The following is a 27,781-nucleotide window of genomic DNA, read 5'->3' as shown; positions in this document are numbered from 1 at the left end:
TTCTTCGGAGGACGGGGCTACAGTTTTCCTCCATTTGCCCATCCGCAGCAGGGAAGGCTTCTGTTTATTGCCAGAGACAGTGGGGTGAGGGCAGGAGCAAGGAATGACTATGGCATCCATAGATAATTCGGAGGGGAATCACAGAGCATAAGCCAGAGGGGACTGATGGTGTGGGGAGGGAGGAGTTCCTGTTGTGTTGTCTCAGATCTGATTCTTGGTGATCCTATCTGGGGTTTTCTTGGCAAAGGCTCTACAGGGGTTCGCCATTTCCTTCTCCAGCTCAGGCAGACAGGGCCAAGTGACTTGCCTGTGGTCACTTAGTTACTAAGTATGTGAAGCCATATTTGAATTCAGGAAGATGAATTTTCCTGATTTCCTAGCCCGGCATTCTACCCACTGTGCTCCTTGGCTACTCCAGTGAGCATAGCAGATACTAGTACTATCTGCTGTTGATTAATATTGCTTTGACCTTGTTAAGTTTCTTGGTACCAAGGTGATGCTGTGACTTAGGAGTCAAGAAGAACAAAAGTCAAATACCATCTCAGACTAGCTATGTGACCTTGGAATTCAGGTGTAAAATGGGCATAAAAATAGCACCTCCTTCCTGGAGTTATGTGAACAAAATGAGATGCTATTGGTAAAGTGCTCTGCAAAGTTTAATGTGCTGGTTTTTAAGTCCTCCATATTGTCAGCCACAGTGGTCTCTGGTTCAAACTCCTTTAAGGTCAGCTGACTTAATAAAATATGATTGAAACATTCTAAAATAGTGAAATATTTGAGTATGACATTACTGCAATATCTCAATTGTAAAGTCAATGTATGTCTCACGTCTTTTTGGGTTCTTGAACAATATATTTGTTCACTGAATAAAATCTTTGTTGTGCCACAGTTCTTTTATTGTCCTGACTCAATTTCCCTAAATTCAGTTTCCCTGAATTATTCTGTTCAATCCTGCAACACCATCCCTCTCTCCTTTTCATGATGATCCAGATAAGGAGAAAAAGACCTTCTTAGACATCATCAGAATGTCCTGTGCTTCTCCCCAATTATCAGATGTCCATCCCATGCCTCCCCTTACCCTGTCAGAACTGGATTGTTAGTCCTGTGTTCCCGCTCTCAGTACCCTGACTCCACCCCTGCCTCACTTTATCCCCTGAGTCTGAACTACATGTATAAATGTCATTGAAAATTCACATTGTTTGCTGGATTCTTGGAGATGATAATCTCCTTCAGCCCTGGGACAAAACCATGCTTCCATTTGGTCCCAGTAAATCTCTCCCTTTCAAATAAAATATTAAAAACTCTCTAATCTCTATCTTGTCTCAGTTTCTACAGCATTACATTTTGGAGGTCCCCACCAAGATATTAGAAAATGAGAGCAGGATTAGAGAATAGAAACATTTGGGTTTCCACCTTGGGCCTCAGGGTGGCTGAAGATCTGGGTTCTTGGCCTGGAGAGGCTGGCCCTCTGGATTTTCTTTTTCCAAAGTCTCCAGGAACAAGAAGTTTTCAGTTGCAGCCATGCCCAACGGTGGACACCTCCATTTCGGCCACGAGAGAGTAAGTGTAGGACATAATCTGATCTGTTGAAGTGCTCTGTCTGTCTGTGCTAGCATCTGGATTCTCAGAATTACAGGACACCAATGGGTGTTAAATTCTGAGAAGTAATATCCACTGGTATGAGACACATCTGGTATGATCTGACTCTGAGCACCTTTTGGGGCACTATCTGGTTATATGTGTTAAATGTTTTGTTTAATATTGTAATTGTGCAATCTCTGTGATCTGTGAGACTTGTCTGTCTGTTCTGTTGGAGCTCTGCTATAGTTTTAAGAGCAATGATTAAGAAATTTGGGAATTGGTTATTTCAATGTTGCAGCTGTATAAAAATTGCTTGTGCTGTCTAACTCTTTAATCTGTTGCACTGATCTGTAAGTAAGAACAGAAAATGTTGGCTATTTTTAAACTGGCTGACAGATTTTTCTTTGGAACAGGTTTTCAAAGCCTGCTAGAATAAAGGGCAATAAAACCTTATTGTTATAAATATAAAGTTAGGGTAAATATCTGTTTAGGATTTACCTGAATCTTGGTTAATGGGATTTGTTACTGGAAGTAAAAATTTCTTGGGCTTATAGTTAATGCTATTTGGAAGTTTTAAAGCTCCACCCTCTGATAGTTAGTGGTACAATTAACTGGAGTAAAAATGAATTAAAACTATTTTATACTGTATGTGCTGAAAGTTAAGTTTTAACTGTTTATGTTATAGTTGTGTCCCTGGCATTTTTTTCCTCTTGTGACTGATTTCTATGATCAGAACAATGGTCAATAGAATTGTTAACGCAATTCAATTATGTCATACATTGCTGTTTCCAATCTGGTTATATGTAATCATTATATCCTAAATACTTGGGCAAATAAGTATTTACTCTGATCATCTATCTGTTACTGGATATTGTGTTTATGATATTCAAGTGTTTCTTTAAAGGTTTTTAACTAATGAGAGGACAATTAATAGTGGTCTATGAGACCTAACTGTTGCTTTTTTATGGGGACTATAGCTGACAGCCTTTTGCCTGTGAGACAAGCATCTCTCCATATAGGAAGCTGCTGGCCAATCTATTTTTGTCTCCCCACATCTTGTAGCAGTCCCTGTGAACCAGTCTTTCTATCTCAGACTGCTCTAATCTTTATTTGTTAGATTTGTATTTTTTTTTGTTCTAGATTTTGCTTCTGGGATCTAGCCCAGCTTTGATTGTCAGCATGCCAGGCCACACCACATGTATCCTCTGTATTGACTGAGATTCTCCACCAGTGCCCAGCCTGAAGCAGTTTTGAATGAGACTTCGTCCCTTACCCTTGATGGACTGATGTGGGGAATTTGGGAATCCTGATTGGGTCATCTATTACTGTGTGTTTAAGATTTGGGATGGACTTTGTTAAACTTGTGTAACTATTACTGTTATGTTTGAGGGATATTTAGGAAAATTATTGTACTAGTCTGTTATGTATAGGAATTTTGATTCACTCTTGGGATTTATATGTGGAATGGTTATTTGATAATTCCTTTCCATAAGAAAAAAAAGGGAGAAAGATATAGGAAATTGGGGAAGCTGGTGTATTTTTCTCAAAAATATCAAAGAATGGGAACAATTTCTATTCACTTTGCCTTATTTAAACAATCCTTTTCGTTTTTACTCTTTGCTTAAAATTACTGGATTATGATTTGCTGGTTATCCTTTAACTTTGAAATTCCTTATTCTGTTGGAATTGCCCTGGCAGACTCAGTTGTGGGGATTAGTTTTTAGAACAACCAAAAATCAGACACCTGTCCTGAGACTGGCAATCTTTCTGATCTATTTCTCCACTCCCACTCCTGTTACCCCAGTTCCTTAATTATTATTTCAGCATTCTCAAAGGATCTTGCAGTTTGGTATCTGGCCTCTAAGAGTTCAGGGTTCCCTGCCTTGGTCTAAGGGTGCATAATTTGCTCAGAAATCTGGATCCTAGTAGCAGCTCCTGTTCTATCAGAGGGGACAGGTGGAGCTACTCTAGTCCCCACTTTTTCCCCCTTTTGGAGTCCCTGACAGACTTGGGGTACCCCTCTTAAGATGGGCAGCAGGACTCTCTTGAGCACTGCTATTCCTTATATAAGCAGAGGCTGAATTAAATGTACAAATGACCACAGACCCAACTCACAGTGAACTGTCCATCTCAAACTGGATTCTTTGATTGAGATGCCCCTGCAGAGGACCTGACATGCCAGCAACAGGGAGCCTTGTATTGCTGATTAACTCTGGAGTTATCAGGGAAAGACTTGTCCTTGCCTTAAGTCCTTGCATTTTTCTAGTTTTATTTTTGTTTATTTGCTTCATTTAGGGTTGGCCAAAATTATGGTGCTAAGTTAACCTATTGAGAAGAAGGTAATTCAATGATTTGATTATTAAGAAGAGAGTATGGAATGTTGTGCCACACTTCTCTTTTATTATCCTGACTCAGTTTCCCTAAATTGTCCTGCTTCGGTTTCCCTGAATTGTTCTGCTCAATCCTGCAACAGCATCCCTCTCTCCTTTTCATGATGATCCAGATAAGGAGAAAGACTTTCTATTTTAGACATCATCAGAATGTTTGCCTCTCCTCATTCTATAATCTCAATTATCAGATGTTCCCCATGCCTCCCCTCACCCTGTCAGAACCATATTGTTAGTCCCGTGTTCCCACTCTCAGCACCCTGATTCTGCCCCTGCCTTGGTCTACCCCCTGTATCTGAGCCATGTGTGTATATGTCATTGAGAATTTACATTGTTTGCTGGATTCTTGGGAGACGATAGTCTCATTCAGCCCTGGGACTAAACCATAGATCCATTTGGTCTCAGTAAATCTCTCCCTTTCAAATAAATTATTAAAAACTCTCTAATCTCCATCTTGCTTCAGTTTCTCCAGTATTACATGTTGACATGATTGTTGGAATGTGTTTTCAAAAAGACTACACAATTTCCTTTGAGTACACTTATTGGACCACAGGAAAGTTTCATATTTGGAAAAAGCAAAATTCTGTGTCTAGTTCTAAATTATAATTCTGCCATAAGTAAAATTTTGTGAAACAATCATAAAGTTCATATCCATAGTAGGACAAATAGCTGATCTATGTTATTTCCCCCCTAGAGAGCAAGTCACAATTCAATAAGTTCATTTATATCAATGGACAAAAGAGACTTTTTATGATATATAGGTTCCCTGAATCATTTAAAAAGCAAACAATACTGTATTTGTTAACTTCTACTGCTGTTGCCATCCCATTAAACTGGAACACAATAATAAAATTCTCTATGCTTGTTTGTGAACAAGAAAACTATTTTATAGAACTACTTAGTGAGGGAAAAAATCATAGGAGATGTAAATGACTCAGTCTGTAGCAGAGACAAAAGAAAATGATTGAATTAGTAGTGTTATGAATATCCTCAAATATATTCACTGTAAATTGAACTTTTGCTTTATCTTCATTAAAATCACCTCAGGCTAGGAAATGAAAAATAGAAAGACTGATGTGTACATATATGCATGGGGATGACTGGAGGAAGATATCACAGGGAGGAAGATGTCAGGCAATAAGATGTTGGAAGAAAAGTGGCCCCACTACTTTCAATTTGCATGTCTGGATGTTTTCCTGGTTCCCTATTGCAGTAAAGATTAATTTCTTAATGACTGTTCTTTGAGGATGGCATTCAGAGTATAGAGCTACTGCTTAAGTGTTGGGTAAACCTTGGGTAAACTAAGGGTATAGTGTGAGGTCACATAAGATCAAGGATCAAAGACTGAGAGCTGGAAGGGGTGTTAGAAGTTCACTTGTTCAATCCTTTCCTTTAAAACTTAAGGTAGAATCTGAAGTGCAGAAAGACCAGGCATCAAATGGCAAAACTGCAATATGAACCTGGGTTCCATGACTTACCATCTAGAACTCTACAGAAGAGTGAAAATGTCCCTGTTATTAATGGTTTGCCTAAGTTCCTGGTTGGCTGGCTGAGCTGTGAATACATGGATGGGAAGGAGCAGCTGGTAGAAGTACTGCTGGAGAAAAGGGAGATACATCCCACAGAATCACGAACTCCATGAGTACAGGAATGGTGTTTTATTGTTCTGTTCCTCAGTATCTACTTATCATTCACCAAAACTGTGAAATTTAAACATAATGTGTGGCTTGGAGTTTGGTTTGTATGTCAGGCTTTGTTTATGGAAATTTGTGAGTTCTTTTAATTGGCCCCCTTTTCCTGTGTTCAAAAGTTCTAGGCAATTTTCTTATCTTTCAAATTTTTTTTTTAATTTGTCATGTTTTTCTGAGAAATCCGCAATCCTTATGTTGTCTTTATATATCCTGTCTTCAAGATCTTGTGCTTGTATGACTCTTGTTTTCTTTGAATGTTAACTGTGCTCCCTGTATACTTAGTACAGTGTCCGGTACATAGCAGGTACTTAATAAAATGTTTGCTAACATCTCACAGACCTCATGAGCAGAGAGGTGAAATTATTTCTCCCAAGTCACCTAGGGGGATGCAGCAGAGCCGAGTTTGAACCCAGAGCCACTTTCAAAGCAAATTATTCTCCCATTGATAAGTGAGGAAAACGAGGCTCAGAAAGGTGCCTAACTAGGCCAGCATTACCAAGCCACCAAGGACAGAACAGGAAGCAGGGGAGTCTCCTGGCCTTGGGGCTGCAAAGCCAGCATTCCTCTTGGTTGCACTCACTCCTCCATGAGCTTCCCTGGCTTGAGCAAGGGAGGCAGAGAGCAAGTACACAGGAGGATGCTGCAGTACTTAGAGGTGGGATGGGTGCACTGCTTTCAGGAACCTTGAGGAAAAGGGCTAAAGTAGAGATGCAGTGCAGCTAGAGTTGGATGAATATCCTAAAAGTTATCAAATGTCAACAAAACATGCACCAATAAGGCACACATTATGGAAATACAATCAATGTTCTGTGTGTATATTATGCATTTTTTAAATCATCAAGTAGTAATATATAGATACTATCCCAGGGAGGGTTGAAAAATGTTTTGTTAAAAAGAGAACCACTATTATCTAGTATACGTTTATGACATTTTCCTGCTTATTAGTTGTATTGCTTATTAAATTTATTTTAAATTGTTCAGCCTAGAATTCAATACCTTTTATGATCTGAGCTTACCTCAGGTAGCTCATCATTTCTCTTCTTGCCCCTGCAAAGCTCTTTTCTCCAGTCAGGTGGGTGGATTTTCAGTTATGATTCCATTTCCCACTTTCTGTTGCACAAAATATGCTTTCATCTGTATCCCTTTGTTAGCATGCTATTCTTGTCTGAGGCACCTTGCTTTTTCCACCCATCCACATCTAACCCATCTTTTAACTCACTTCAGATAAAGAATTTTCTGATTTCTGATCACTGCATTCTCTACACTGTGGTACAGACTGTTCTACACGATTCCATGCTCAATTACAAGCTATTTTATAAAGTGTTTTTGTTTCTGATGAAGTGGGACCACATTTCGTAACACTTCAGCATCCAGGACAATACAGGTACTTAATGATACTTGGAAATGAACAATGGGAAGTTAAATCCAATATTTTTATTTCAAACATTTACTCTTAATAGAATTTTATTTGGGAGATCAATCTAATTTTCAAATGAAAAAACAAATCTTATTAGGTAAAGACAAGAATGACCTTTGTTTCTGTCTTGTCTACATGACATTTTTATTTAACTGTGTGCCTTCCCATTAGCTAAATTCACTACCAAAGATGCAACAGGGGGAAAAAAAAAAGTACAGTAAACTGGCATTGTATATAACCAGCTATTTATATACAGGTTGCTTTCATATTATTTGATTATACAAAAGATGCTATTTTTCCATGCAATAATGGAAGCTTCTGGATAACAATTTGGCCTGAAGCTACCCACATTATTTCTAATCCAAAGGAACTTGGGAAAATTTGCACTTTCTTATCTGTCTGAGTAAAGGGCTATTTCTATAGGACCTTGCTAACTGCTTCCTTGGTCCAGTGCCCAATGGCAATCATGGTTATTTTTTTAATATGGACCTAAACTTCCAAAATTTCAAGCCTATTCTAGCTTCCTTAGAATATAGGTACTATAGGTAAGGAAGAAATGGGTTGGAATATCCAGGGATATGAGCAGATTCTTTAAGATTATTCCTGTGCAGAAAAGGGCTATGTACTTAAAACTACAGCAAAACAAAACAAAAATCCTCACTTGATCTGAACATTCATTCCTATCAGCCTCACCCAAGACCTACTTTCTCTTCCAGGTTAAACTTTTTGAGATTTCTCTGGCTAGTTCTTCATTCATTTAGTCTTTACTCTCTATAGTATCTCATTGATGACCTCATGAGTCATCAATCAAACTCCCATGAGTTTGACTATTATCTCTTTTGAGATAACTAGAGATAGCTCCCAGATCTTATTATTCAGTCTCAGTCTCCCTCTAAATCTAGTCACACATCTTCAACTATCTGAAATCCATGTCCAAGAAAGAGCATATTAGAATAGGCAATAAGGAAACAATATTATCACTCTATGCAGATGATATGGCAGTATAGAGAATCTTAGAGAAAAAAGTAAAAAACTACTTGAAATAATCCATGAAAAGACCTCCAAGTGAGGGAAATCACTTTACCACTGCAAAATGATAACAGTTTTATAACTCAAGAGTTCTGACTAGACAAAGAAGGGTTCAGAACCAGAACTCTTATTTTCTTGAGGTTGGGTCACTATCATACTAACACAGCCTCCCTCATAATGCACCTTTTAATTTTTGTTTTTCAAAAAAAATAATATACCTCAACTCAACTTCTCATGGCAATGGCAAGGATACAGGGAAAGACAAGAGGATTCAAACCAGCAAGCAATGAAAGGTTCTATTAGGCTTCTAGGAAGTAGAATTCTAAGCACCTTTCTAAGGCTGGCATGCTAACAGGATGGTGAGCTTGAGAAGCCATGGTGAGACAGTGGGATTAAAATCTAGTCAAGTAGTAGAACCAGGATGAGGTCTCTCCCCTCTGCCACTGGTTTCAAGGCTCAGTTTTCAAGTCACTCCCACAGACACCTCTCCCAAGTTGTCAAGACCCGACTTCTGCAAGTTACTCAGTATTTTTTGTTTATGCATACGTTATATTCTTCTAATAGATGATAAACTAGCTCATAGTTAGTGAGGGGAGCTCTCCTCCCCATGAGCAAAAAACGCTTTATACACAGTTGGCCCTTCAGATTGTTCAGTTAACTCTCACTCTCTCTCTCTCTCTCTCTCTCTCTCTCTCACACACACACACACACACACACACACACACACACACACACACACCCCTTAAATTTTGCTTACCTTCTTAAAAAAAGCAGCCCATATTAACCAGTGAGATCTGGTGGGATCTAATTGTACTCCCACCTCTTTTCTTTATTAGTGCTTTACTAGTTGACAAAGGAATCTGAGAGAACATGGTCCTGATTCCTACTGTGCAGAGTTAACTAGGAGGGCCTGGAGGGCAACTTGACGCTTCTGATTATGTTGGAAGCAGACAGCCCTATCATTAACTCAATCAAAGGAGATGGGAAAGACTTCATTTGAAAGCTACTTCAAGTCCAAGATGACTAGAAAATACAGCCAAGGCCAAATCTGAGGGCCAATTACTAAGTTTTTAAGATGACATTATGGTGTAGCAGATAAGAGTATATCTAAACTAGAAATCAGGAGCACTTGGTTTGGTTCACTCTTCTTGACTATGGGAATAAGAAACCACTCCATTTCCTCATCAATTAATAAAAGGATAGTAGCTACCATTTATATAGCAGCTTAAAAGTTTGCAAGCACTGTGGGAAAACTTTATAGCACTGTTTGAACCTAACCTCAAATTGCTAAGAAACCAAACCTGTTGCTTACAACTTTGCTAACTCCCTAACTCAGAACCTAGAAACCCAATCAGATTCAAAAACTGAAGGAAAGAATGTTACATTCCCCATTACACTTCTCAAACAACTTGTATGATCTGGTCAAACATCTGTTTTATTTCTCCTTTAAATTGGAGCCACTTGAGGCATGCATAGAATGGAGTGGTGGTTGTCACCCCTTTTCCATTCCCCCTCAGTTGGACAACTTAGTCAAGTTCTAAGTTATTTCAGTTACAGATTTCTTCTTAGATAACAGTACTTGAGGCTCATTGTCATTTGATCCTCTTATTGATCCCTGTGCTATTACCCCATTGTACAGATGAGAAGGCTGGTACTACAGGAAGTGAAAGGGCTTCCTTGTCCAGGTCACCTCACTGCTGAGTGCTCCAGGCAGGGTCCCACTCAGGTCTTCCTGACTCCAGACCCAACAGCATGCACTGCAAGGCTTGGCTGCCCGTAGACATTACTTCACTCACAGGATTACTGTTCAGGTCAAGTAATCTCACAAATGGCAGGAGCTTCACAAATCTTGAAGCAGGACATATTGTTTGAGATGGGGGTCTTACACCCTGTCTTTCCACTGGCTGAGAACAGTGCTTTCCATTGATTAAGATTTCAATATCTGATGACTGGGATCAAGTCAGGAGAGAGCTAATGAAACAGAAGCATAGCTACCACTCAAACAGATAAATATTCCCTGCCTTCACTATTCCTCTTCCTCCCAGTTTCATGATGAGACTAATTCTCACTCTGTGCTTCCATGGCTCTCGCTTATCAACAGTAAAACTTTTCCCTCTTGCTGACTGATCTCTCCTTATGACCTAGCCCCAAACTAATGTTGTCAAGATATCATAAAAAAAAGTCATTTTCAAAATGGTTGAAACAAAAGAAAAACAATGCTGTTGTCTTTATTTTCCATTTTTAAGGAATGAAAAAGTTTGGGATTCACTTCTTGTGATAGGAAGTTTAAAAAAAAAGTTTTAGTAAAAAACACTCCATAAAACAAGCTTCATAACACTTGTCAATATTTTTGCATACTGTTCTGAATTATGTAAGAAATGGAGGACTAAAGATTTAGAACCAATTAATTATGGCAAAGGATAGAACTGGAATAAAACTAACAGTCCCATGAAAATGTGGGGTAATAGTAGCTGCAGAGACCTGGCTTTGAAGGCCTAAAACACAGTAACATTCCTTACCAAAAGCTTAACAAACATAAATGATTGACGACAGGCAAATTCCTCATTATAGCGTGAGGGGTTTGGTCTAGGAAATAAAGATCTCTCTAGTTCCAAATCCTATATGCTAGTTTAAAAAAAAAAATTTTTTTTAAAGATAGAAATGCAAAGAAGTGTATGAAGAACCTTGAACAACTGTAACGACCAGTCTCAATCCTAGAAAACAAAGAAGTTAAACTGACTCTCTTGAGCCTCAGTTTTCTCATTGATAAAATGATGGGATCATGAGATGACCTCCAAGGTCCCTTCCTGCTTGCCATACACCCTGCCAGATGTAGGTACTGTATTACAAAGAAGGATTGGCTTTGTGGTATGTGCAGGTAAACGATAAGGTATCAAGAAAATACTGAAAAGGTAAAACTGTTAAAAAATTGTGGATAAATTTCCTATTTCTCTCTCAATTCATTATAAAAACACAAAACATCAAAATAATTTTAAATTCCATGTATTCATGAAACTATCATTATCAAGAAGAAAATAACTGTCTCTTATCATCTTCAAAAGAGTAGCTATTTATACAAATTTAAATTAAAGTAAAACAACAACAAAAAAATCTTATACTTAGGGCAGTTCTTTTTGACTATACTAAGAATTAAATATGCAATTGATATAGAATACAGTAGAATCAATGTAAGCTCATACTTTCTTCCTAATTTGAAGAAATAATTTTGGTTCAGACTACTATTTTCTTCATAAAGAGCTCGTCTTATTGACTCCTTATTTGTTAAAGATAACAGTTTACTGGAATGGCACCTCAACTCCTGTTCAATATTCTTAGAAAGAAAGTGGCTGAGCTTGGTTTGCTGATTGCAATAAAACTACAGAGAATATTTTTTTCTTAGCACACAACCTGACATATTTAAATGTTAAAAGCAATAAATTTAAAGGTAAATTTAAAGAGCATTCAGGGCTCCATAAAGTAACTACGTAAGATAAATTTAAGGACTGACATTGCTCACATAAAATGATACATAAAGAACTTAGCTAGTAGCAGAATGTTGGTATTGTTGAACTGTTAAGATTACAACAGTCCTGGTGACCCTAATAAGAAACTGAGGTTTTTTTAATGTGTTAATTGGTGGCATTTCTTAAGAACATTTGTTTACGTTTTTGTTTTCACTGAAGATATCGTGTAGTATACAGAAACACTTGAAAGAAGCTATTTTAAGCAACTGTGAAATGTCTTCATCGACTACAATTTCACACATAGTTAGTTTCACCTCCATTTCTATGTTTTACACTAGAAACACTTTGATTTTGATAAGATGAACCTCTGAATGTGCAGCTGTTTTGAGTAATGTTATAAAGGTTACTTTCTGAATCATGTGGAAATTTCAAAATAAATTAACTATAACCAAATATATGGGCCCATTTTAAAAACCAATTAAATCAATCAATTATTAAATCAATTTGGTTTGATGTATTTGACTAAATTATAGTTGATCCCTGAGGTATACAGACGTCCCATTCCTGAAAAACAAACGTTATATCTATGGAGAATTGGTGGAGACTTACCAGTGACAAAATTTGATAAACATTTAAAGGTTTCTGAAATCAAAACATAGTTCTAATGAAATTAAAAGTTTCATGAAAATTTTTTCCATTTATAAATTAGACTCAAGGCATTAGGAAATAGAGAAAAGTAAGAAAAGAAGAATCAGGAAAGAGTATGAATGAGGTAGGAAGCACTAAAGAACTTTCATTTACTTGTCCCAAGTTGCTTAAAGTTCTGTGAGTGAATTTATATCTTTAATTACACCTCCAGAGAGGTGTAATATTAAAATGTTAAAAAACACTCTCAAATAACCATAATCACTTACTAATTTGATGTGTGTGCCTTTGGACATAGCACAACTACTCAAAACTTGGAATCAGACTGATCAGTTTTCAACAGTAACTATCCTTTTAACAGTAACTATGGAAAACCCAGCCTCACAAAAATATGCCATTGCAAAGGAGAATGTTCAAAAAGTATGAGAGTTTGAGGTGTTGACATTAACTAAAAATACTGTAGAAGTAAACAAACACACTCAAAGAAATGTACTGTGATCTGAAATGACAAACTATCTTAAGTTAGTAGGTTTTATACATGTTTTTTCAGAACCTGTAGATAATGTTTACTAAATGGATAACTATATGTTGATTGATAGGATGATCATGGGGAAAAAAAAAAAAGAGTCAAAATAGGAAGGAAGTATAATGAAATAATTGCAGAATGTTAAAAGGATTTCAAGGACATTTTACCGTTTTGTGTATAATAGTTTCAAAATAAAATTTTATGTCTGGCTTGTAAGCAACTAAATTTTCTCTACGAAAACATTTCTGGAGGAGGATAAAAAGATTTAAATAAATCTGCACCATTGGAAATGACGTGCTTAATTGATAATATAACTGCAAAATGTTATAAAAGACAAAAATTAATTGCTTGGTAACATTTATTACAAAAACTTGATTTTAAAAACTGCAAATAGTGTGTTTTCTGGTGTTTTCTATAATAGGTCTGATTTAGACAGTATTTCAACTTTTTTTGTGAGACATTCATTTTTGCAAACGGACTTTTACTAAGCCAAGACAAATACTTGGTTTTGAAGGCTGCTGATGAAGAATCCAACTGGGTTATAGGACTAAGTTTAATGACAGTTAAATCAATTTGCAGTAAAATACCAAATCTTATTTTGTGTTCACATTCCAAGGATATACAGCATTAAGTTACACAGCTTGAAATAATATTTCTATGCTTATCTTAAATGTCTTTTCTGCCTTCAATGAGGAGTTGTCTTAAGCTACAATATTTTAAAAGATTATAGTGGTACTTTTAGACTCTTGAGCTTAAAGTTTAGGATCAGCAGGTTTACCACCATGAAACACATAGACATTAATTACTTAAATTTGTGCTGCATTGTTATAAAAAAGTTATAAACAGATTTTAAAGACCTAGATGGGAAGGACTAAGAAAGAAGAAAAAACACGAGACCTAGCATAGACTGAATTGTCAGTTATTGATTAAAAAAAAAAAAGTGTTCACTATGTGAAATGCACTTTTAAGAGACGATAACAGTGAATATGGGGTTCAAACAATATAATCTGCAGCAGCTATCAGGAAGACATCCAATCATTAAATTGAAATATATGCCCCAGACCAACTTAGCCAGAATAGATTCATTATGTACTTGGATTGTCAAATCAACCAGAATTTCCTCATCTTCCCAAAAGAAACCATATTTCTAAAGCACTTATTCTATCTTTGGACAATTACAAGGATGCATTCATATGCTTTTGTCTACTCTTGTCTTCTATCAGATTTAAGTTCTTGACGAGCAAGAATGTCAAGGAGAGGTAGTTATAGCTAGGGGAGTTAAAAGTCAATGAACAATTTTTAAGTATCTTCTATGTGACACACTGTACTAAGTACTGAGGATATAAAGAATAACAAACTATAGCTCTCCAGGTACAAACAGTCTATGGGAGGAGACAACATCTAAACAATTATGTGTTTGTTGGACATTGGAGATAATCAATAGAGGGAAGGAAAATCCAGCAAAGTTTCCTATAGATAGTGGATTTTTAGTTGGGTTCTGAAAGAAACCAGGAAGCAAAAAAAGAGAGGGCCCTCCAGGCCCATGGGGCAGAGAAAAGGCCCAGAGCTGGGAGATGGGCTGTCTTGTTTAAGGAACAGCAGGCAGGTCATCCTAGAACCACTGTCTGCCCATTCTTTCTTCTATGCTTGTATAACCTCTTCCTCTGATACACCTCAATAATAATGCCTGTACTTTCTCCCTTCTTTTCCCTCCTTTCTACACACTTCCTTTTATTCTCCATCTCTTTTCTCTCTTCAAACTATCTGAATAAAACTCTTTTATCCCCAAGACCTTTGGTTTTCTTAAGGAATTTCCCTCAATATCCTTCAAAAATATTAAGGCCGAAAGGACATTTGTTTCTCCTTTTCCCCACCCCCACTGTGTATCATGCTCTGTATCAGAAGATGAGTTATACTTGAACTTTTAAGCCTATTTATTTTGCTACTATATCCCAAAAGGATCTTCTCTAGTTTATGATAGAAGATGCCAAGATTTGTGTGATCCTGGTCAAAATTCCTTAGTATTTGAATGGCTTGGATCTCGATATTCCTAGGACTTTCCCTTTTTTTGGGAGATTACTGGTAGACTCTAATTTTGGCCTATGGTTCTAATAGAACCGGTCACTTTTCACTCATGATTTCTTTATATAAAGTGTCTAGGCCCTCTTTCTTTTAAACAAAGTTTTCAGCAAATTTAATGATCCTTAAATCATCTCCCTTTAATCTATTTTCAGTTGCTTTTGCCGTAATGCCTTATATCTTCTTTTATCTCTTATTTGTGTTCTAATATTTCTTGCTGTCTCATGGAGTCATTGATTTGTTTGGTTTACTCTAGCTTTCAGTGAGTTCATTAATTAGGGAAAGTTTATCAATTTCTTTTCTAAGCAATTTATTCTATTAATTTCCCGAGCTTTTATTTCAATAAGAAAAACAAACCCCAAACTCTTGCTTTACTCTTCTAGGTATTCATATATTCCTTTGGAGAAATCCATTTTTTTTTCTTTTGAGTTTCTGACTGCAATTTTTCTGGGGAGCTCTAGGTTTGCACTGATTTTTTTTTTTTTTTTAAATATTGGTTAGTATAACTCTGAGTAACTCATTTCTCCACTCCAGTTTTAGTTCCTGACCTGAGACATTATGACAGGGCCAGGCTAGTCTCCCTCTGGGTTGTATGGTTTTTACCCTTACCTTTGTTTCCTCAGATTAGGCTCTTCTGGATCTCTGAGGTTCAGTATGCTGTATTTGCAGGACCCTTTTAGACACTAAAGTTCATAATGTTAAGGACTTTAGAACCCCAGGCTGGGGCTATTTTGGGCTAAGCATTACAGTACCACACTAGTGAATGCCATACCAGGACGACTCCTAAGGAATACCCACATCCTTACGTTGAAGCTTTCTGATCACTGTTAGGTTCTTTTACAGGAGGCTCTATTCCTGCCACCTTTGGGCCCCCATTCCTACTATTGGGCCTGTGGACTTCTGGCTGGCTTTTTTGTGCAGTACTGGGGTGGAAGAAATCACCTAATTATGGTTCCTCGTTGAATTTTATTTTGATTATTCACAATGGAATAAATATTAGAATTTTGCTTATATATATATATATATACACACACGAGAACTGGGCAGGCTGCTTATCATTCAGGAAGCTACCTTGGCAGGAACCTCCCACAATAACATTCTTTTTCAAAAGTATATTTTTAAAGAATTTTTTTTTAATTAGGAAAAAAAAATATTCCTTTTCTCATTCTCCCAACCCACTCTGCACAAACAAAAAGTACCTAATTGTTACAAAACCATTTTTTCCACCCTCTTTCCACTAACAGAGCCGTTACCTTAGTTCTATTCTTTATTACTTCTTGCTTATATTACTCCTTAATCCTAGAACTTCCTTTTCCCTATTTATTCTGCAAATAGTTGACAAAATAATCTAAGCACTAAAAGGCACAATTTTAGAGATGTAAGCCTGAAAGGCCTCTGGGTCCAACCTGTAACTTCCTCCAAAAATTTCTTTCCATCTCATGCCTAACAAGTATTTATCTAGTCTTTGAAGACCTCCATTAAGAGAGCCTATTTTGCCTTTGGCCACCTCAAACTGTCATCACAGTTTTTCTTATAGCAAGCCCAAAGCCCTTTTCCAACTACAACCTTTTGTTTTCTATTCTCTCCTTTGGAGCCCAACAAGGACAAGTCTAGTCTTCCACTTGACAGCCCTTTAAAACCTTAAAATTAGCTATCACATGTCTCCTAAGTTTCTCTTTTATTTCTAGTTCTTTCACAGGTCTGTTGTTAATATACTTTAACTGGTTTCTTTAGGATACTAAAATACGAATTTCTTGGCCTAGTATTTAAAGTGACACACAATCTGGCTCCAAACTAGATTTTCAGATTTCTACATTGTTCCCTTTCATCCAATCTCTGTTCTAGCCAAACCGGTCTACTAACTGTTTTGCCAATTTGGAATTCCATCTCTCTCTTGTTTTTGCCCAGGTTATTCTGTTCTTTCCAAGACCGGGGTCCACAATTTTCTCAACTATGCCTCTTAAGAGATCTTAGCTTTCTTCATGATCACCTTACAAGCCCATCTTTTGGTGAAATTGTGCTGCTCTCTCTCCTCAAATTATCTTGTTTTCATTTATGAAAGTATGTATTGTATCCCTTAATAAAATGTACCACTAGGTTTTCAATGGCAGGGACACTTGTTTTTTGCCTCCTTTCCCTAGTACACCATTATTATGAATGTTTGCTGAATGTCCCTTTTTGATGCACCAATAAATTGGTTGTTTTTATGAGATTAATGATTAAGAATTAAGTAAAATCTCAACTGCCTCCTCATTCTCCCATTTCACATAATTGAGCAGATTATCAATCTTCACAACTTGTCTCAAACTTAAATCTATAATGAAAAGTACTGAAATTACCTTTCTGGTTTCAAACTGTGCTTCTTCCTGGCAGCATCCTCTGCAATCAGGATCCAGCTGAGTTAAACTAAACTGCCCAAGAAGATCACAAGAGCTACAGAGCAAATTGCTGGAGAAACCCAAGTCTCTGCATGCTTCTGATGATAATTCCGATCCCTGTGCAGATATCTGAAAAGAGATAGTGAAGACATTCAACCAACAAGTGTTTACCCGATGAAATCCAAAGAAAGCAACTCTACTCTCAAGAAACCTACATCCTACATAGAAGGGAGGAATGAGAGCATAGGTGGAACCAAAAAGAATGTATACATACATGAATAAATACGAAACAGACATAAGATAGTTGCAGATGGAGATTATGATAGCTGTATCTTGAAGGAAGAAGGCTCTAAAAATAATACGAAAGCATATAATACTTTCAACTATAACTTCAACTCAAAGAAATGAAATCTCTCCCTCCATCCATCCATCCATCCATCCACCTATCCAACCAACCAACCACTTACCTACCTACCTATAGTCTATTTAAGATTCATGAGGTCAGGGACTACGTCTTAGCTAAATTCTACATGTTCCGAAGTACCTAGCACAGTGTTCTTCTGTTTGATGCAGATATTTAATAAATGTTTCTTTACTGATATCTGTTCTGAGTCAAAAAAACAGATATCCTCAAAGAAAAATCTACAATTACTTTTTACAGAATCATATTAAAGAATTAAAAGCTTTTATGTATTATTAACATATCTGCATTTGCTATATTTTGTGATTTGCTTATTCTCTTGAACCAAATTTTAAAACTTCAAATGATTTGGAGAACTCTAGAACACACGGATTTTAACCTAATCCAAAATACACATAAATCAATATACCTTTACTAAGTGACTAGTAATGTGCCACACACTGTGCTAGGAAATGAGAGACATAAACATCCTGTAGGGGAAAACCAGTATATCTACACACAAGTAAACATAAAGTAAACTACATACCATGGGGAGTAGGTACTACCAGCTGAGATCAGTAAAGACCTCCTGCTGGAGATGGTACTTGAGCAGAGTTTTGGGATTCTAATCAGTGGTTGAGGAGAGAGTATTTATGCTGGAGCATGAGCAGTCTAGCATTACAATTTTGCCAGTGCAAACACATGGAAGAAAATAGTGAACAAATCAGCCAGTTTGGCTGAAGTGAGGAGCTAGAAGGCACCAAAGTGCACAGAATACTAGGCCTGGAATCAAAAAAACTGGTCTTCCAAAGTTCAAATCTGGCCTCTGATATTTGCTAGCTGTGTAATCCTCAGCCCAACACTTCATCCTGTTTGCCTCAGTTTCCTCATCTATAACATGAGCTGAAGAAGAAAATGGCAAACTACTCCAGTATCTATGCCAAGAAACTCCAAATGAGGTCATAAAGAGTCACAAATAACTAAAAAATGAGAGAGAGGAAAGGGGAGGAGGATGGTGTGCAATATATAATGCCATGTAATGAAATCAGGTAATCTTAAGCCTTCAAAGCTTCTTTTTCTTTTAAGCTTTTTAAAGTGAACTCTTTTTTAAGACTAGATTTAAGGGGACACTGATATATTGTTGGTGGAATCGTGAATACATCCAGCCATTCTGGAGAGCAATCTGGAACTATGCTCAAAAAGCTATCAAACTGTGCATACCCTTTGACCCAGCAGTGTTACTACTGGGATTATATCCCAAAGAGATTTTAAAGAAGGGAAAGGGATCTGTATGTGCAACAGATGTTTGTGGTAGCCCTCTTTGTAGTGGCCAGAAACTGGAAACTGAGTGGATGCCCATCAATTTGAGAATAGCTGAATAAATTGTGGTATATGAATATTATGGAATACTATTTATTTTTCTGTAAGAAATGACCAGCAGAATGATTTCAGAAAGGCCTGGAGAGACTTACATGAACTGATGCTGAGTGAAATGAGCAGGACCAGAAGATCATTATATACTTCAACAACAATACTATATGATGATCAATTTTGATGGACGTGGCTCTCTTCAACAATGAGATTAAACAAATCAGCTCCAAAAGAGCAGTAATGAACTGAATCAGCTACACCCAGAGAAAGAACTCTGGGAGATGACTATGAACCACAACATAGAATTCCCAATCCCTGTATTTTTGTCCGCCTGCATTTTTGATTTCCTTCACATGTTAATTGTACACGATTTCAAAGTCTGACTCTTTTTATACAGCAAATTAACTGTTTGGACATGTATACATATATTGTATTTAACTTATACTTTAACATATTTAACATGTATTGGTCAACCTGCCATCTGGGGGAAGGGGTGGGAGGAAGGAGGGAAAAAGTTGGAACAAAAGGTTTTTTAAGTATAAATTTTAATTCCTATACATGCCTAGGAATCGGAGTTAACTGTTTCTCTGTATGCTCTTACTTGTCAGGAAGGGAAAAAAAAAAACAGCTTTGGATTAAAACATAAGTATCATGATTTTGTTTTTACGGCTATATGAACATCCATCCACACATTGTCGGAGATGATAATTTGATTTGTATAATTCAAATTTGAGGAGCCCCAGGAAACAACTCCCCAAAGTCACACTGAATACCCTATTCCTGAAGATTAAGAACACTTATAATGTACTCTTGGAGAAAATAACCACTTTACAGAGTACATGAGGCCACTTTCACCTTAAAGAACCACTAGTTTGAGATTTATAGCTCTTCACTTCTAGATCTGGGCATTCTACCTTAAAATAAAGCATCCTGGAACCCAGAGTGTAGTAAGCTGCAATTTACTGTAATTTCAAGGACCCTAGAAAACCACAGAGGCACTCTTAGAAAACTACCATTGGAATACAAACTGGCCATTTATCCTTGTGACAATACAGCCACCACTGCTGCTAATAGATGCCCAAATTTTAGCTAGTGACAACGAAGAGAAAGGGTGTAAATCCTGGAGGTTAAGTAATTAATACTACTCTGTGGGAGGAAATTTAGCTTTGGACTAAGTTTAAGGTATATGTTTTGATGTGCAGTAAAATTGCATAAGAGCATTAGTTTATATTTAGCTAGCACTTTCATACTAGATATTTTCAAACATATTTAGGGTTAAAAAAAAAAAGTAGTCTAAATTTTTTTGATTATTACCTAAAATCTGAGTGTACAATATTTTTCAAAAGAGAAAACTCAAACTCAGTTCTTGCTTTAGAGAATATCACATTTAGCATTTGTTGACCTGAACTCAAATCTTATTTGTGCCACTACAGATGTTATGTGGTTTTAATTTTGCACTTGATGGCATAAATTAAGTAGGTCCTGGATAAGATGAGATTGAACTCATATGAGCTATAACTTATTGAATTTCAAGGAATTTGTAAAAGATATTTGATATTAGCAGAAAGGGAGAAATGAGAATAAGGATAAAATTTTAAGATTTGCTCACTTCTATCTAAACTTACTTTATCATATGATTTTGTTAGGATTCTTACAAGGTACTAAATAAGTGGAATTGATAGAGACAATAATTATCTAATTTAGCATGGGTCAGTATGATTGATCTGATCCTACAAGATGTTATGGGCCAGAACTTGAAACAAGTGGAATTGAGGAGACAGTGGTTAAATCTAGTTTAGAAGTGATTTAATCCTACAGCAAATAATGGTTTCCTAGTGATATGATTGGTGTATACTCAGTGTGGGGCATATAAGGAGGAAGTCTCAGGGCCAGAAGGACAAGCCCACTAGAACAGAAGCCCACTAGAAGGTCTCAGAGGAGGAGACAGATTCATTCCATTTTCCACCTTTGTGCTGGCTGGAGACTGAAGCAGAAATCTTTGAAGTTGAGGAGATTCATAAGCCAGAGAAGGCAGCTTAAGCTCTTGGAACCAAGACTACAGAAAGCCTCTAAGAAAAACTAGCTGAGCACCAAGTGAGGGAGATAAAACTTTGAAGGAGACAATAAAGGATTTGGACTTTTAACTCCTGCATTCGGGGTGATTACTTTGAATTGAAACTGAGGCTGCCTCCAGAAGGCCCCCAAGAAACCTGATCCCAGAGAACATGACACTTTAGAGAAGAACATAACATGATTTAGTACTGGAAGAGCTCTTAAAGACAATCTTTAGTTATCTTTAATAGTCCAACTAATAATTGTGTAACCTATTGATTTTATTGAGAAACTGAGGCCCAACAAGATTAAGTGCCTTGCCAAGGATCACATATACAATAGGTAGTCAAGTTACAAGGAACCTTAGGTTCTTTGCTTCCCAAACCCATACAGCTCCATTGCACCATGCTGCATATTTTTTTACCCAAAACTTAAACTAATCTGTAAGCAAGGTGAGATTTCATTCATTTGGGGAGGCAGCATAATTTAAAAAGTGGAAGAGTAAATGTAGGAGAAAGTTCACTTTTTTCTAAACTATTATTGTACATAACGATCTGATGCTATCAAAAAACCTCTTAACCTGGAGTCTATCAAGGAACTTTCCCGCTATCAACTCCCTCAATATTGGGGGAACTTCCCCCTTAAGGAACAGTATTTCTATTAAGCACATGCTAGGTAGCATTATTTCAAAAGTATTTCTAAAATTTCTACATATGGAGGTTTATTGAAATACAAAAATACTGAATGAGTATAGTATCCATTTGTACTTAAGCCACACAACCTAAAATTCTTTTGGGTAAAGCTGTGAGCCATTCTAAGACAAGACACTGAGAATTAAGGGATATGTATTTTAGTCTAGTTATAGTTAGCCATTAACTTGCCCCATAACTTTGGCTAATCATTAAATAATTTTTTTTCTTTAAATAAACATACTTTTATTTTCTTCTGTTTCCTCCCCACCCCAAATAGGAGGGGAAAAAACTTCCAGTAACCAATATGGACAGTATTGGTCATGGAAAAAACCCCAAACAAACAAAAAAGCACTTATCACACTCTGCACACTAAATCTGCTATCTTTCTTAGGAGGTATGTAGCATGCTCCATTGTCAATTTTCTTGAATCATGTTTGGGCATCACAATGCTCCGAATTCAAGTTTTTCAAAGTCGTCTGTCTTTGCAATTGTTGTTACTGTATAAATTGTTCTCCTGGTTTTGCTACCTTGACTGCATCAGTTTATACAAGTTTCTCCAGGACCCTCTGAAACCATTCCTTTCACCTTATATTCCAGCACAAAAATATGCCATGACAGTCCTATACCATAATCTGGCCATTTCTCAATTGATGGGCATCTTCCATTTTCTATAGCACTAAAAAGTTATGGGCACATAACCCTTCTCTTTCTTAGATCTCTAGGACAAGTCATTTTGAGTACAAAACGAGAGGGAGAGAATCAAGGATCTGTCCTGATCCAAAATTTTATGATTTTAAGGATCTTTTAGTTACATTTATAAAGGCCTTCTTAAAAATCCTGTCAACCATGAACGAATGTCGGGTCATGGCAGAAGTCCTTCCTTGTTGCTAAGTGGAAGATTAGCTGCCTTATCACAGGGAGGATGAATATACTTTTGTGAACGAATATGGAAATGATTTCCCTATATTAATTTACACTGTAATTTTGTGTCAAATGTTAAAGAGATGTGCACTCACATTTCAATGTGGAAAAGTTAAGTATGGCAGACTGGGTGGAGTGTGAAATTTCTTATGAGACTACCCGAGTTCTAATCCAAATGCCTCTGAAGGGGTTAAATATTTGTGCTACCTTTTCCACAGAATTATATGAAAAGCACTTTGTAATACCCTTTGGCTGTGCTGTGTCCTTCATAGATAGAGTGTAAGGAGATCATATACAAAAATTATTTGTAGTAGCATTTGTGAGGGGCAGCAGAGGACTCGAAGGAAAAAAGCGCCTAACAGACTGGTGAGTGGATAAACTGGAATTGTTACTGTGCTGAAACAAACAATATGAATGCAGAGAAACTTAAAAAATACTGATGAAAAGTGAGAGTGAAGATCCAGAAGAAAATACAAAATGACCATCTGGATTTAAAGGAAAAAAAAAGTTGAAAATTTCTGAATTCAGACTGATGTCATGAGTAATCATAACTTTAGAGCACTATTGTGTCTCCTGCTTTAAAGCTGAAAGGCAGCAGATTACAAGTGTGGAATGAGGTGTAAATGTTCAGACATGGCCATGCTGATTTAGTTTGCTTAAATGTATAACAGATGTTATAAGGGAGAATTCTACTGGGGCAGAGAAGGAGTGGAATAAGAGTTACTGGGAAATAGTGGTGACGTTAAAGAATGATCAATAAGACATTTTGAAGAAAGTATTTTTTGAATTACGTGTGAGCCACTGATATTATTACTACACAATTTTAGTTAGGTAGTCAATATTCATGCTTATTAATCTTTTAAAATAACTGCTTTTAAGAAGTCAAGCCCTTATTCCAGCATTTATCCTAGTTTAAAATCAGAAAGTATAGCTGCAATCTACAAATTCGGAGGGGGAGGGACCCAAGAAAAGAATGAAAAGGGACCTGGGACATGAAGCTAAGGGACAGAAGGAGCTGGCAGGAAGAGATTAAGAAGGCCAGAAGAACTGAAATCTTGAGGTCTCTTCTCTTAGGGACTAGCAAAGGCAGTGTGGTACTAGGAGTCAGAGAGGCTACCTATGAATTCTAGTCATGCCACCTGTCCCTTGCAGGACTTTGGATATGCTCTGTAATCTTTAACTTTTCCTTATCTGTAAAATGAAGGGCTGGGCTAAATAGAACACAACCAATTACCAAATATCAGGGAGACAGAAAGTTTAGACTGTGAGAACTGTTCCCCATATGCAAAATATGCTAAATCTTGCTTTTTTTTTTTTTTTTGGCATATTTGGCTCCCAATGGCTGGAAGATCACTCTAAGCCATCTCTGGCTTCTGCCAAAGGGCAACCGAGGTGCCATCTCCTGACCCTTTCCTGATTATCCACATTATTAGGATTTAAAATCATGTTCTTTTTTGGTTTATATCTGTACATGCTATATTCCTTCAATAGTTTAGAGCAAAACTGTTTTCTTTTGAGCCCTCCCCCCACACATCAAGCACTTCATTATCACTGTGTCCTTTCCTACCTTTAAGAAGTGTAAAATCAATAGGGGAAAAAAGATACTAATCCGACAATTTTATAAAAATGGGGGCTGCTGATTGAGAGGATTTTTGCTGAGGAACCATTAGGATCAGATGGCCTACAATGTCTTTTCCATTTCAGATTTTGTGTCAGAGACATAGTTCAACTTATTTTTACATATGATGAAACTAAGTGAGACCTGGGAAGGCTGATATCCAAGACTCAGGCAGCAAAAGCCTGAAGTGAAATCCTCTTCCTTTAATTAAATATCCAAAGGTCTTTCCAGAATCCTAGAATTCTCAAGCGTTGGAAAGAACTTTAGAAACATTTCAGTTTAATCTGTACCTGAACAATCAATCCCCGCTATCACATAACTACAGGTACACATACGAAGATAAAAATAATTAGCAACTAGAAACTGGAAAATGAATGGATGCCCCTCAATTGGAGAATGGTTGGGTAAACTGTGGTATATGAATGTTATGGAATATTATTGTTCTGTAAGAAATGACCAGCAGGATGATTTCAGAGAGGCCTGGGAGAGAGTTACATGAACTGATGCTAAGTGAAATGAGCAGAACCAAGAGATCATTATATACCTCAACAACGATACTGTATGGCGATATGATCTGATGGAAGTGGATTTCTTTGACAAAGAGACCTAATTCAGTTTCAATTGATCAATGATGGGCAGAAGCAGCTACACCTAAAGGAAAAAACACTGGGAGATGAATGTAAACTGTTTGCATTTTTGTTTTTCTTCCCGAGTTATTTCTACCTTCTGAATCCAATTCTCCCTGAGCAACAAGAAAACTGTTTGGTTCTGCACACATACATTGTATCTAGGATATACTGCGACATATTTAACATGTATAGGACAGCTTGCCATCTAGGGGAGGGGGTGGAGGGTGGGAGGGAAAAATCGGAACAGAAGTGAGTGCAAGGGATAATGTTGTAAAAAAAATTACCCTGGCATGGGTTCTGTCAAGAAAAAGTTACTATAATAAAAATAACAATAATAATTAGCAACTACATGGTGCTTTGTCCCTGTGATCTCATTTGATACTCAAAACCATCCCGTGAAGCGTTATTATTCGTACTTCACGGAAGAGGAAAGCGAGTACAACTAGAGGAGGCCATGGGTCACAGAGCTCCTAAGTATCTGAAGCAGGATTTGAACCGTAGTTCCAGTCCAATGCATGTTGCACCAGGAGCTTCTCTTAAAGAAACAAACACACCAGAGGAAAGAAATTGACAATGAGTTATGGAGGGTAAGGTGTCCGCGGGCGGTTCTTCTCATCTCCCGACTCCAGGTCGGGTCACGAGCCGCCCCCCCTCCCCCCCCAGGCTAACGGCCTCCGGAGCACTTTCCCAGCCTCCCCTCCCTGTTATCTTGGATGCCCGTGTTTTATCTAGTTAGAGGAGACAAGACTCCTGCGGCCTCCCCGCCTTTTAAAATCCCCAGAGAAGACGGTTCAGAGTGCTCGTCGATAAGTGCCCAGGGCCTCGCGGGCCGAATTGGGATCCGACATCCGGGAGAAGCGAGACGCGACCCAAGAGTAACCGGAGGGAGACCGGGCGGGCGGGGCCGAGTAGCAGCCACGTAGCCCGCGGACCGCAGTCGCTTCCAGGCCGCTCTCAGTCGCGGCTCCCAAGGGTCGTCTCGGGTCCCCAGCCTCTCGTTCCAGGCCCAGAGGCCCCTACGGAGGCGCCCAGCACTCACCGCTTGCAGCAGCGACACCAGCAGCAATCGCAGCCCGAAAGCCGGGGGGAACCACCGCTGCTCACCAGCCGCCATCGCCGCCGTTATCCTCGGGTCCTGATGAATCCCGAGGACCCCTCTTTAGGGTGTCTGGCGTGGGGCCTGACGCTTTGGGTCGTTAGCTTTCCGCTAGCCGCGCACAGTAGCTTCATAGCGAGTCACATGATGGAATGAAGATCTCCCGGGGGGGTCCCCTAAAATATCAAGGGATACGAGGGTCTTTTTGTTTTGTTCTTGTTTCTCACAGTCAGGCACATTATTAGGACTCCTATGATTCTATTCCTTTTGAGGGCCCCTTCAGTTTCATTCATGGCATTTCTTTCCAACTCCTAAAACGTTCGTTCCTTCCTCTAGCTTCGCCCCGCCTCTCTGTCGCTTCCTTTTAGCCAGTCACCTGCTGAGCTAATTTTAATGGCAGCTGAGTAAACCAATCGTAATCCGGCGCGAAAGAACACTGCAATTAAGGTGGCAGAGGCGGGTCCAGAAGCGGCTGCGGGAGGGTTGGGGAGGGAAGGGAGGAATGTTTGCTGAGGCCGGGAGGCGGGGCTGCTGAGCAGCGTGCGTGAATGCGTATTGGAGAGGAGGTGGGGCTTACCTGGGGGCGGGGCCGAGGGCGGCGCAGTCGCAGCCTCGGTGTTGGAGCGGGGCTCCGGGAGGGTGGCAGGCAGTGGAGGAAGAAGAGAGGCGGGTGGGCAGAGCGAGGGAGCGAACAGCGAGCGAGCTGGGTGCCGGGCTTGGTCCGGCGCAGGGGAAGCGGAGCCCGAGCCCTGCTCAGCGCGGGGGCCCCTGGGGTCGGGGCTGCGGCTGAGGCTGAGGAGGAGCAGCGGGCGCAGGCGGCGTTGGCGTTGGTGCCTGGGGGCGGGGGTGGGTGGTGGGAGGGAGGCTAGGAAGGAAGGGGGGGGGGGTCGGAGGCAGCACCGCTGCCTCCTCTCTCGCCGCTGCGGCGCTCCGTTCCCGCTCCGCCGGGCTCCTCTCGGTGCCTCGCGCCCGCGCCCCCCGGATCCCCGGGGCCTCGCTCCCCGCCCCCCGCGGTATGTCGTGATCCCGAGCGGCGGCGGCGGCGGCGGCGGGTTTCATGGGGCTCCTCAGGATTATGATGCCGCCCAAGTTGCAGCTGCTGGCGGTGCTGGCCTTCGCCGTGGCGATGCTCTTTCTGGAGAACCAGATCCAGAAGCTGGAGGAGTCCCGCTCCAAGCTAGGTGAGCGGAGAGAAGGGGCTCTCCCCCCGGGGGGCCTCGGCCGCAATCTTCCTGCGGGGAGGCAGGCTGGGGCGGGAGCGCGGACCGATGCCGGGACCCGGGCTTCCCCGCCGGAGCCGCAACTGTAGCAAGCCGGGAAATTGACCCTGGTCAGTTTCCCTGGGAGCGGCTGGGAGTCCCTGAGCCCTCGGAGGGGGCGGGAGAGGACGGGAGGGTCTTGGGAGGAGGGAGTCCGAAATGCTGCGGATCCCGGGTGAACGTCCCGAGACTTCGGCCAGGCATTGAGACACAAGTGGCTTTCCAGTGAGATGGGGCGAACTTGGACGGATGTGGCGCTTTCTGCTGCTTTTTCTGGAGGGAAAGGAAGGTTATGTGCTTCCAAAGCGACTTAATCGGATCGAGCTGCTTGAGAACGCAAGCGTGTATTGGTGTTGGGAGGTTATTAAGAAGTTGAGAGAATGTGCATACATACTGTTATTAAGCCCTTTCTGAGAGCCAGGCACTATTTTAAACTCTGGGAATATAAATATGGAAGCAAAAAGAAACACAGCCCCTTACCTTCATGGCGCTTCCATTCTGATGGACGCAGACAGAGACCCATGAGCAGCTAGTGGAGAGAATCTG

At 39.1% G+C, this 27,781-nt stretch overlaps 2 protein-coding genes across 3 annotated transcripts in view; one reads left to right on the top strand and one right to left on the bottom strand.

Annotated features, from left to right (window-relative positions):
* SELENOF (selenoprotein F) overlaps positions 1–26,296 on the bottom strand; it is a 44,480-nt gene extending 18,184 nt beyond the window's left edge. Inside the window, exons 1-2 of the mRNA XM_003767322.4 lie at positions 25,920–26,296; positions 17,159–17,326 (exon numbers count right to left, since the gene is read on the bottom strand). Of these exons, the coding sequence (XP_003767370.2) occupies positions 17,159–17,326; positions 25,920–25,994 (243 nt within the window). The 5' untranslated portion in view covers positions 25,995–26,296. The remainder of the gene's footprint in view (positions 1–17,158; positions 17,327–25,919) is intronic.
* A 709-nt stretch (positions 26,297–27,005) lies between these two features.
* HS2ST1 (heparan sulfate 2-O-sulfotransferase 1) overlaps positions 27,006–27,781 on the top strand; it is a 204,350-nt gene continuing 203,574 nt past the window's right edge. For both annotated transcript variants that reach the window (XM_003767323.4, XM_012547588.3), the window contains exon 1: positions 27,006–27,157. In XM_003767323.4, the coding sequence (XP_003767371.1) occupies positions 27,034–27,157 (124 nt within the window). In that variant the 5' untranslated portion in view covers positions 27,006–27,033. The remainder of the gene's footprint in view (positions 27,158–27,781) is intronic.

This window comes from Sarcophilus harrisii, chromosome 4 (assembly GCF_902635505.1).
Source record: "Sarcophilus harrisii chromosome 4, mSarHar1.11, whole genome shotgun sequence".
Lineage (NCBI taxonomy): Eukaryota > Metazoa > Chordata > Mammalia > Dasyuromorphia > Dasyuridae > Sarcophilus > Sarcophilus harrisii.
Note: the sequence above shows the minus strand (reverse complement) of the source record. Positions and strands in the feature narration are given on the sequence as shown.